Consider the following 12,553-nt stretch of genomic DNA (forward strand, 5'->3'; position numbering starts at 1 on the left):
GAATTTACCTTATTTTCATTAATTTTAGATTTTTAATCAACTAGTTATAAAGTGAATTTTCATCTCTAGCCAGTAAAAATCCGTAGACATTATGAGGTCACATTATATTTGGATAAGCTCGATTTCACAAAAGCGTAGGTTAAAATTGTTCGCGGAACGGAGTTGTAACGAAGGAGAAATAAACGACTAAAGGCAGGGGCAAAATGATCAAGGGGACCTTTATAGTTATAGAGTGGCCTGGTTTCTTGCATTTCGACTCGACAGATTGGAAAAATTATGAATCTTTTTTTGGAGAGTTTTGACGGCAAGGCTCGTCGCCACCACCACCACTCCACTCCTCTCCCTCCCACAAGCATAACCCACCCAAACCTCGCCTCTATTTGGACCTGTTTTCTAACATATCGAAGCTCAGTAGTTTTGAGCTATACCATTGGCCATAAAACACGTTCGTTCATCTTGATGCCAGTAAGAACAGGGTCTCTGATCGTCCATCGTATCTTGGACGAGGGCAAACTGTGGGTGCACAATACACGGTCTCCCGATGTTTTTTCAATGATTTTCACCATTTTTCAGCCACTTTTGGGGGTCGGGTCAGGTATGAAAATTCTTCCCCATGTTTTGTTCTACCTATCTATGAAATTTGGTGTAGTTAAGAAATTGTGGTTTCCGTTTGCCGAAAACCACCACGTGTGGCGGCGGCTTATGGCCAAAAAACTGACATTGTGTTTCTAAGCTTAATTTGATGCCCTAAAATTGTTTTTGACATCCGTTAGGTGTGATTTTGTTGTTTGAGCCTAGTTTTGTATATTGTTGCCACTTGACCTTTGTAGTAACTAAAGATTTAGCCGTTGGATCGTCACAAAATTGTAATAAGTCATTGTGTGCATTATTGGAGGATCTTAGGAATTTACGTATTGAAAATCCAATATGCGGATCTTTGGGATTTGGTTACTAGGGTTGTCAAGGGTACCGTTGACCACGTTGGCCGTGAGTTGACTTTTGGTCAAAACGTTCTGAATTGTTCTTAAATATTGAACTTGACTTTAATAAATGTCCGATAAAGCCTAGTGGGTCTATCTTGGTCAACGAGCCATCCTGAGGGATGTGTGCTTCAATTGGCGTGCGAGTGGCACCTTACCGAAAATTACGCGATTATTGAACTTCTAGATGTTATAAATTATGTGTGTGATTGATAGTATGAAATGAGCTATATTTGAAGTATCATTTGAACTTATACATCTATGTGATTAGATAGTTGATGTTCATGTAGATTCGATAATATGTGTACTTACAATTGTGAGTTATATTAAATGGATGCATGATAAGATGTACGATGTGTGATGCTGTGACTACACTATGTAGCAATGTGCTACATGGTTGGTCTTGCCTGATTAATTTGCGTTAAGGGTCACTGCCTATTTGGTCACAATAAATTCATAGGTGTTCCTACCTAGTTAATCCGTATTGAGGGGTCACGCTATCAGATGGATGTATACGGTCCTACTTGGTTAATTCACATTAGGGACCATAAACATTCCAAAGAAAGGTCTGGTTGAGTGGTTTGGATACCCTGCTTCGCCTTTTTTTTTGTTAAGTGGTCTGGATATCCCACTTCCCCTCGATTCTGTTGAGTGGTCCAGAATCGTATTCCATTTGAGATTCTATTGAGTGGTCCGAATACCCCACTTCACCTTAATTCCATTGAGTAGTTAGAATTTTATTTTATTTGGGATTCTGTTAAGTGGCCTGAATACCCCACTTCGTCTTAATTCCGTTGAGTGGTTTGGATACACTCTCCACCTTGGTCATGTTGAGTGGTCTAGAATTGTATTCTATTCGGGATTTCGCTGAGCGGTATAGAACTAGATCCTTAGAAATCTTCACGTCTTCTTTTGAGTCAGCCTAGAATGCGGAAACATAGGAGTCGTAGGCTTTGGCCGAACTATTACGCTCTGGCCCTAGTTTTCAGCATATTTATGAACGATAGAGTCGAGAAACTTTGTGGTTGATTTAGAAAAACCGATGGATGTCTATGTGACTCTTTTGATATTTCCAGCGAATTTATAATTTTATAAAGTATAGTTTAAGAATGATATTATTATGATCGGATTGGTTGATCAATATGGTTAAGGGTTAATATTGTGCATCGTTGGTTCTTTGAAATGCTATATGTTATTGATTGTAGTATTGTGTTAGAAAACATTGTGATATATATGATTGACGAAATGACAATCCTAGTTGTCATATGTTTTTGTTATATAGTCTAGAATCTAGAATCATGCTAATCGAGTTCTAGAAATTGAATATTCTAAAACTTTATGTTTTTTTTGCTAGAAAGTGCTACGAGAAATGTCGGCACTTATAAAAGGATGATTTATGAATGGCTCAATCCTGTTTTAGGGTTAATAGGTAGTCTAACACAACGGTTAGGTGCAACCATGATATAAAAGAAAAAGTTACTACGTTGTTGAGCCGTAGACTTGCTTTGGTCATGTCTCGGAGGCAAGGCATGATAGATGAACAGCTACGTTATGACTTCATGTGTCTATTCCGGACGTATCTATTGGTATGGGTGTGACACATTGTGTGGCTAAGTTCAAATCCTCCCTCATTTTAGTGTAAAATGGTGTTTAAAAAAACAAGAAGTTTATATTACGTAGGTTCCTTGATTCTGTCACATTTTTAGACAGCCACCTTGTTATTGCAGATTATATGAATCCCAAGGGCAGAGCCAAGTACAAGGCTCCCCTAGGCTATAGCATAGGGAGAGTTTGGTTCTTCATGAGACTGATTTATATTCGGTTTGGTTCGTTCGTTTTCTATAATCCTTAAACTAAAACCAAACCAACTAGCTTTGGTTCGGTTCAATTTGTCTAATTTGGTTCATTTTTTTGTTTAGTTTTTTGGCCTTGGTTCACTTTTTTTTAGCTTTTCAAACCGACCCCTAATGGCATTGGCGGACATGACAGTGCCGATATTTATTCAAGGGTAAAAATGGAACTGCACAATGCACAGGGGCATATTGTATTTAAAAGGCATGATTCTTAGGGTTCCATCCATAAGACAAATCCCAAAACTAACATTAAAATCACACTGCTTAACTCCCACCTCTATATTAGAGCATTTCTAATGAGAGATGCAAAATATCTTGAAATTACATTAGAAATGCTCTAATATAGAATGTCTTTAAGACCTAAAACCTTTTCATGATGTGCCAAGATCTTGAGTTCAACGATCGACAAATGTCAACCTTTTTACTGGTTCAACTACTAAGTGGGATTATGAACTTTCTAAGACCACTCTTATTTTTAATAAGTTTCAATTCACATTCTTTATGACTTCTATCACAAGTCATTCGATGTATTGACTATGCCCCAGTTTGGGGTTGAGGTGCTTTTTAAAAAAGCTACCATGAAAAAAAGCTGGTAAGAATTTTGGTGTTTGGTAAACATCCCAAAACAGCTTAATTTCAAAGTTTCACATGAAAAAAAGCCAAAAAGTGGAAGCTGCATTTTGCAGCTTCCAGAAGCCGCTTATTTTTTCCAAAACGCGGAGCTACAGTACCCATTAATGAATTTTTTCAATTTACCAAAACTGCCCCCTCCTTTCTCCTTTCTCCTTCTCCCGATCCTACACTCTGCACTCTCTCTTTCTCTATCACAAAAAACCCTCTTCCCTCCCGCCGCTGCACCTCTTCCTCCTCCTCTTTTTCGTTTCTCTCCGCACAACCGCCGTCGCTGCACCTCTTTCTCCAACGCCACACCACAGCTTTAAGCCTAAGCACTTCTGTGCCCTCTCCTAGAAAGTCCTCGAGCCCTCAATTCCAAAATAAATACAAAGTTTTAGCTCGCTCCAATTACCCGCAGCTCCAGCACCCGCTCCATGCCGTTTTCTTTGAGGCAAAACAAAATAAATACAAAGTTTCAAACTTTAAAAAATAAGAAGGAGGCCAGAGTAATTTGAGGTGGATCGGAAGAAAAAAGGAAGATGGGAGAAGACAGAGGTACAGAGAAAAGAGAGGTAAACAGTGGGCGGAGAAAAAGAGAGGTTTAGATAGAGAGAAGATGTCGAACAAAGAAAAAAAAGTTGAAAGAAGATGATTCTAGAAAGAAGAAAAAAGGTAAAATATTAGTATTTGATTAAATTTAATAATAAAATTTGATGAATGTATCTAATTAGACTTTTAAGTACATTAACAATATTGTACTAATGAATTCTAACTATTCAGTCTAAAATATTTCAATTGAAGTAGTTTGTCATACTAATTAATATTTAAGATAAAGTTTATAAATATGTTTGTTTTACAAATAAAGTATATTTAGTAATTCACCTTTATTGGTTAAGAAAATTAAATTAATGGCACATCTAGTATTATACCCTTTTTGGTCATTTTACACAGTCACAGTTGTTTTACATAAAAGTTTACCAAACACTATCATACTGCTTTTTTTTCCAAAAGCACTTTCACAAAAAAGTTTACCAAACACACTGCTGGCTTTTTTTCACAGCCGCTTTTTTTCACAGCACAACAGAAGCAGCTTTTTTTCAAAGCACAGCAATACCAAACCAGCCCTATATCATATTCACAATCTATAATGTTTTGTGAAAACTTTGTTCTTCTCACATAACTGCAATGGTATGATTCCATTAGTTGTACTCTCACTGCTGTTTAGTACATTTTCTTCGGTTGTACTTCCCTAAAGTGGAAGACTCCCTGTAGTTTAGCAGTATACTTCCTTTAGTTACACTCCCCCTAAACTTACAACCTTTTGTACTTAAGCTATTCTAGCTTAGAGATTGCTTTCAAACTAGTTGTACCCTTCCATTATTAATACTCCCACTAGGCCCAACAACCTATTTCTTGGAAAACCTTTAAAGTTTAGTGGTACACTTCCATTAGTTGTACTCCCACTAAAACTTACAATCTTTTAGTGACACTAGGTAAGGATATTTCATTTTTCCCACCTTCGCTTAAAGATTGGAAAATCTTTCCAATGTGAAGAACAAGTTTATAGTCAATTCTGTTGCAATTTATATGTCACAAGAAATTAGTCAACCCTTAAGTCTATATCCTAGATAACCGTCTCACCATGTGGAGAACTGGTGCAAGCTAACTGAAAATTCAAAGTCGTTTCTTTGCTCATCCAATTGTTTTAAGGTTTTACGGACTAATTGTTGGCAGCAAACTTTCAAGAAACGTCTCCCACTAGGTTGGAAGAGTTAAATTGCATCTACACCACCTTAAATGGTGTGTGACATTACCCAAAATTTCCGAAAATTCCTTTCCAAGTGATTGGAATCCTACTCCCAATTTCATGGTTTTCCAAGAAGAGTATAATTGACTCTTATCATTTGATGTACATATAAAGTTGTTGTTAAACCAAGCCTTCTCGGCAATGTACAATTAAAGAATAATTGCCCTTGAGTACAAGGAAAAATAATATTTTTTTTTCCTGAAAAATCATGGGAAGCATCTATTTAATGCTCTAAAATAAAATTGCAATTGTAGTGAATTAGCTCACTAATTTGAGCTAGATTTGAATAGCACTCCTTTGAGGCTTTACAAAACTTACTAAAATGTTAACTTCTTCAAAACATACTAAAATATCAAAGTACTATTGATCACTTAGTGAGTGGGTCAAGTAATGACCTATCTCTAACCATTTTGATTAACTAACTTTTAGCATTCCATATTTAAAGAAAAAACACCTTTAATACAAGTTGAGGAATAATGTCGTCTAAGTTTATAAAGTATTTTAACTTCTCAAATATTGGTGGATTGAAAAGGACATATACTCCAAAAAATATTGCTCAATTATGAAATGTTGAAGAAATATTGTAAGCCAAACTAAGGAATGCAAACTCATTCGCAATATCCTTACATTTCCCACGCGGATTAATCGCTTTGTACTTTAAGTAGAGAGTTAAAATTGAAGATCACAATAGTATTCACTCAATCAATGTGAGTGAGATGTCTTCTCTTCAACATTAATAGCACCAACTATGCTTGAGCAATTTTATCCTTCTCTCTCTCAACTTCTTCAATTGGACTGCTTTGAGTATGACACTTAAGTACTTTTGAGCTAATTCTGATGAGAATTTTCATCAAGATATCGGTTAAGGGTCAAAGTTTATCCAATTCCTAGGAGCATTAGAGACATTTGTTTATACCTCGTTATGATATAAAAACCAATGTCATGTTCCACAATCAGTATCATGTATCCATGTTTTACGTTTGACAACTAATATCAAACAAACACTGGCCAACTAATGAATCACATAATATAGCGTAGTCTTCATACTATCTTCACTAAGCTCTCATATCAGTCTAACACAGGTTAACTACTTGCATAGACATGCCTCTTGGGATGGTAGCTAACTTAACCATCTTAGATAAACGTGCTAAAGTAACAATCATTAAACCTCATTTTTTTGACATAGGCTCTGATACCACTGTTGGGAATTTATACAAATAATATAAGGAATTTGATATAGGACATACCTTGTGGAATTAACGAATTATGGATCGCCATCTCGTTCCTACAAACCGTTGCACGAACCGTGAAGGTGATACCTTAAAGGTTAACTAAGAGAGAATAATATTACTGAGAGTGGAGAGCATTTTCTCTCCTTTCTAGAGCTAAGAGAATTTAGTGTCTCATTTCCCCAAAGCCTTCTTTATATAATGGTTAAAAGGGGAAGAGTAAAGGAAACGGTCGATGTAGGACAAAGGGCACATATCAATAACACACCCTACTTTGGGTGGATTAATATTGTGTTTATATAATATAATTAGTATATAAATCCTACAGAAGGTATTGACTAGAAAGAGATCATATGACATTGCAAAATACTAAATGACTTCCCTCTCCTCTCGTTTCTCTCCCCAAAACCAGGATCGCCAAGGAAACCTCTGTAGTTTCATGTCTCTTTGCCCACATTGTCCATTTAAATATTCTCTTATGAGTAACTTCTCTGTCTTAGAGCTTTCTTGAACTAATTCTCCAAAATCTTCCCAAAAATTTCTCCTTCAGACTCATGTCTAACCCAACTTGAGGTGCATACACATTAATCACTTTGATGAGTTCTTGTCCTATCACAATCTTGATTGCTATAACTCTATCCCTGACCATCTTAACATCTACAAAATCTTTTGTTAAAGTCTTATCCATGATGATGCTAACACCATTTCTCTCTGTTTGTACCCCACAAAGCTTAAAACTTGAGTTTTCGAGATCCATTACCTTAAGACCAACCCTCTTAGTTTCCTGGAGGCACATAATACTTATCTTTCTCTTCACCACTTAGTTTTCTCTTTCAAAATTTGTTACTGCTTTTTTATTATTGATGGATGACGTCTCGGGTGAAACAATTGTTATTGTTCATAAAGATATAAGGAAACTTGCAACTATTTACATTGACTTAATTTGGTTTGAAACTTTTGGCATCCACACGTTTGTAACAATATATTTTAGGGCTAGTTTGAGATTGCTGTGTTTTTTTTTCTTTCAAAATTGTTATCGATGTGTTGTAAGAGTGAATAGTTGTGAAAAGAAGTAGGTAAGGCCATCTCCAATGGAGATTGGGGATGGCTAAAGGTCAAAAAGCCAAATATTTACTTGATTTGCCAAAAATACATCTTCAATGGATGATTGGACTATAATTCTATGGAGTCTATCACGCCATTATTTGGCCAAAGGGGCACTTGGCTGGCAAAGTGTAGCCCCCTCTTAGCTTTTTTTTGGGGCACAGCTTCTATGCTACAATGATTGATACAAATTCAATGACTAGATTTGGAAACATCAAATGGTTGTTTAATTAAATTAGCCAATAAATTTAAAATATAAACTTAAAACTAATAAATTATTGAGGTGGCTATGTTTAGCCCCTTCAATTGGATGGTATATGAATATGACATGATACTATTTATTTAAAAATAAAGGGCTATAATTCTGGATGTGGTTACGTTTAGCCATTTCGATTAGAGATTGCCTAAGTGTTTGGTAAACTATAGCGTTTTTTTTTTTTTTTAACAAGTAATATTATTTACACTAAGTGCTAAAAGTGTTTTTAGCAAAAAAAAATAAAAATAAAAATGATGCATTAGAATTGTCAATATGAAAGGTTCATTAATTGGTATTATTTACTTGATTCCAATGAAAAAAAAGTATTTTTTTAGAAACATGTGTAGAGCTACTTCTGCTTTTTGCTGTTTTAGTCCCATGATTTAAAAAAACACTTCTTTTCATTTACCAAACACAACTCCGAACCAGCCCTTAGTCCTGTTGTAAAACAAGTGGACCCGTCCATATAGGTGAAAACTATGTTTTTTAATTTTTATTATTAAGAAGAGGAAGAGAGTTCAAACTATTACAATAATCTAGAGAATAAGAGAGTTTCGCACCTGGTACGCTTGGGTGAAACCCAACACTCTTGTAGTTGGTTTATTTGCATGTTTCCATGAAATACACTAGCAATAAGTTAAAGGGGTGTGCTATCCACACACCTCTTTTTACTTCTCACACACTCTTTTTAATTTCTATCTGTTGATCTTCTTCATTTCATCCGATTCGACGATCAAAAATTAGAAAAGTGTGTATGGATATCACACCCCTAAGTTAAATTATGACTGAACATGCTTCATATGCAATAAGACACGTTGCCGACGATTTTGGGTAGTAATGCCATCTGTCATAATCGAAAATGAAATTAGAGTAGACAGTTCGTTAGAATTTCATTAATTAATCGAATGAAGAAATATAATCTATCAAACTCGGAAGGCTTGGTCTACAGTTCTTCTCTGTCAATTGTATCTTCTTAATTTGTTCAAAGATTCGTTGCCGTGGCTACCACATGTGTTGGAAAATTAGTATTTAAAGTTATTATTATTTTACGTTTTCTTGTTGGATAAGGAATTGGTTTTTCGGTCAAGGATTAAATTTCTTGCCAGTTAAGCACTGGATTTGCTTTAATTTTCTGTGTTTATATGAGTCCTTGTATTCCTTACGTGATCCCACATCATAATTTTTTTATTTTTTTGTCAAACGTTAAATTTTGTTAAATTAAACATAGATAGTGTTTGAACCCACGTTTCATGTAAAGATTTTTTTTTTCACCACTATTGTAAAAGGCTATTTACTCACACGATGTATCTACAAACTATGTAGATCTTTTGACAATATTGTAGTATTTCTTTGTTATTTAAGTGATGTGTCATAAATTCAACAGTCTATTTGGGCTAAGAAATCAAATGAAGAACAAACAAAAAAAAAAAAAAGAAAAGAAAAGGAGCGTCTCCAGTGATTCATGAAAAATTCAAACATGCTTCACACAATCATTGAAAATAAAATAAGAAAGAAATTCGCAATAAACGTGATGCCAAATGGACCCCATGTAGTTCCATAACAATCATGGTTCTTGACCTTTAAATTTCCATCCATCTTCAATTTATTCTTTGTCATATTAATTAAAAACATTCGTTTATGATTTAAGTTTGATTTCACCCTCCCTTCAATTGTATCAGAATTACAAAAAAGTCAAACTTGTTAAGATAAGTTGTATTTTAATTGGAAAATTCACTGTGGGACTTTATTATTTTTCAGCATGACATGTGGTATTATTTCTATATCAAACACGCGATTAATCTTTGTTTAGAAAATGTGAGAGTAGGTGTGGTTATTGGGTTTAAGTGAATTCGACTATGATCTCTAAAGAACTGAATTAAGGACTAATTAATCTCCAGTGTATGAGACTCTCAACAAACGAGAAGTTATATATAGTCCATGCAATATTCCCAGGCTCAGGCTGCCAAGTCTAGTGGTAGAAGATTCCATATACTTCTTTGTTTTCTATGGATAACTGATACTGAAATCTGTTTGTATGAGAGTTATTGGTATGTATGGGATCGAAAAACCAATCACTAACGGAGATGAACCACTTGCGTACTGTTACAGGCACTCCATTAATTTAGTGTATTTTCTACGTGAAAACGACTTATTTAATTTTGTACTAACATTTCTTCTCGAATGTCGGCTGTAGACTATAGTCGAAGACTTCATACATATAAAATATGCACACCATGTGAGGAAGGATATGTGAAAACTAAACAAAATGTTTGGCAGAGAAACAAGAAAAATAGCCATGCTTTTCAAGCTTGTGATTCTCACACTAGTAACCATAGCAGCAGCTGAAGATCTTAACTTCACCTTCAATGGCTTCCAGTCTGCTAATCTTCGCCTCGACGGCATAGCAGGAGTCACACCGAATGGCCTCTTGAGGCTTACAAATGAGACCAGGCAGAACCAAGGCCATGCATTTTATCCCAACTCCATAACCTTCAAGAACTCATCCAACGGCACGGTTTTCTCCTTCTCTACAACTTTTGTGTTTGCCATCAGATCAGAATATGCAGGTTTGAGCGGCCATGGAATCACTTTCGTGGTTGCTCCAACAAAAGGCCTTCCTGGCGCTCTTCCAAGCCAATACCTCGGCCTTTTCAACGAGTCCAACACTGGAAATGATACCAACCATGTTTTTGCCGTGGAGCTCGACACCATTCAGAGCAAGGAGTTCCATGACATCGATGATAACCATGTTGGGATTGATGTCAACGGCTTGCAATCTAAGAAAGCTGCTCCAGCTGCATACTATGATCAAAATAATGCCAGATTTCGTAATCTAACTCTCATCAGCGGTCAACCGATGAAAGTTTGGGTGGAATATGAAGGCGCCAAGAAGCAAATCGATGTCACTTTGGCTCCAATCAATGTTGATAAACCCTACACTCCGCTTTTGTCTTTGAATCTCGATCTTTCACCAATACTCAACGAAACAATGTATGTCGGCTTCTCTTCATCCACCGGCTCAGTCCTCACATCTCATTATGTATTGGGTTGGAGCTTCAAAATCAATGGCCAGGCTCAAGAACTTGTTGTGTCGAAACTTCCTAAGTTGCCGCAGATAGGAGGTAAAAGAAGGTCGAAACTTTTGACAATTGGCGTGCCTATTTTATCTGTGAGTTTGATTTTGCTAGCAGTTTACTGTTTAATTTACGTCATAAGAAGGAAGAGTAAGTTTGCAGAATTGCTCGAAGATTGGGAGCTTGAGTATGGCCCTCAAAGGTTTAAGTACAAAGAGTTGTACATTGCAACAAAAGGGTTTAAAGAAAAGGAGCTTTTGGGAAGTGGGGGTTTTGGTAAAGTGTATAGAGGCATATTGCCCACCACAAAAATTGAGATTGCTGTGAAAAGAGTCTCACATGAATCAAGGCAGGGGATGAAGGAGTTTGTGGCGGAAATCGTGAGCATTGGCTGCCTTCGCCATCGAAATTTAGTCCCACTCTTGGGATACTGCAGAAGAAAAGGGGAGCTGCTTTTGGTGTATGACTACATGGCTAATGGAAGCTTGGACAAGTACCTCCATGACCAACCGGCGGTCACTCTCAATTGGAGCCAGAGGTTTAGAGTTATCCGAGGCATTGCTTCGGGGTTGTTTTATCTTCATGAAGGATGGGAGCAAGTTGTGATTCACAGAGATGTTAAGGCCAGCAATGTGTTGTTAGATGGGGAATTGAATGCAAGGCTAGGGGATTTTGGGCTTTCAAGACTATATGACCATGGAACAGACCCTCAAACTACTCATATAGTTGGAACACTCGGATATTTAGCTCCGGAACATACAAGAACAGGACGGGCCACAGTGAGCACCGATGTGTTTGCTTTTGGGGCATTTTTGCTCGAAGTTGCTTGTGGAAGAAGACCGATAGAAACGCAAGGTCCCGAGCAGGATTTGATCTTGGTGGATTGGGTTTTTTCTTGTTGGAACAGAAGTAATATTCTCGAGGCAAAGGATAAAAACATTGGGACGGAGTTCGTAACCGAGGAGGTGGAGTTGGTATTGAAGCTGGGGTTGCTATGCTCTCACCCGGAGCCTTCGGCTAGGCCGAGCATGCGACGAGTCGTGCAGTATTTGGAGGGGGACATTGCTATGCCAGAGCTGTCAGTTCTTGGGCTTTCTTCGAGTGGATTGACTTTTGCTCACCATGAAGGTTTTGATGATTTTGCTATGTCATATTCGTCTTCTATGACCAAGGGGTTTTCATATTCATCATACGCTGCTGAGTCCACACTCCTCTCAGGTGGTCGCTGAATGAAGAGTAACGCTACGTGTTTTGGATACACTAAAAATATTACTTATGTATGGATTGTGTTTTGAAGAGTAACGCTACGTCTAGTATACTGGAATTCAATTCATAGCCATAGACATATGTACTGCAACATCCATATAGCCATATAGACAAAATCTATTTATGTAAGGTGGATTAAATTTCTGTATATTTTCGATATCAATTGTCTGTACATGATATACAAATATAGCTGATACAAGGAGCTATTCTACGCTATGAAGTAATTGACGCTATGATTGGGGTTGACCCAAAAAGGTAGATTACATTCCTACAATCACGACATTTTGTTTCTTAACAATCATTTTTCCTTACACAAAAAAGGTTTTTTTTAGTCAAAATGGTCTCTGATTTGCATAATACATAACTTTG

The 12,553-nt window shown here is 36.6% G+C and overlaps 1 protein-coding gene across 2 annotated transcripts; it reads left to right on the forward strand.

Moving 5' to 3' along the window:
- Positions 1-1,258: 1,258 nt before the first annotated feature.
- Positions 1,259-12,277, forward strand: LOC137746301 (L-type lectin-domain containing receptor kinase IV.1-like). 2 transcript variants are annotated; one of them, XM_068486378.1, is made up of 2 exons: positions 1,259-1,266; positions 10,131-12,277. In XM_068486378.1, the coding sequence occupies exons 1-2, from the start codon at positions 1,259-1,261 to the stop codon at positions 12,145-12,147; spliced, it is 2,025 nt and encodes a 674-aa protein (XP_068342479.1). In that variant the 3' UTR covers positions 12,148-12,277. The 2 variants fall into 2 exon arrangements, with proteins under 2 accessions (XP_068342479.1, XP_068342480.1); XM_068486379.1 differs by lacking the exon at positions 1,259-1,266 and having other exon boundaries at positions 10,129-12,277.
- Positions 12,278-12,553: the final 276 nt, after the last annotated feature.

The sequence above is a fragment of the Pyrus communis genome, chromosome 9, assembly GCF_963583255.1.
Source record: "Pyrus communis chromosome 9, drPyrComm1.1, whole genome shotgun sequence".
Classification (NCBI taxonomy): Eukaryota; Viridiplantae; Streptophyta; class Magnoliopsida; order Rosales; family Rosaceae; genus Pyrus; species Pyrus communis.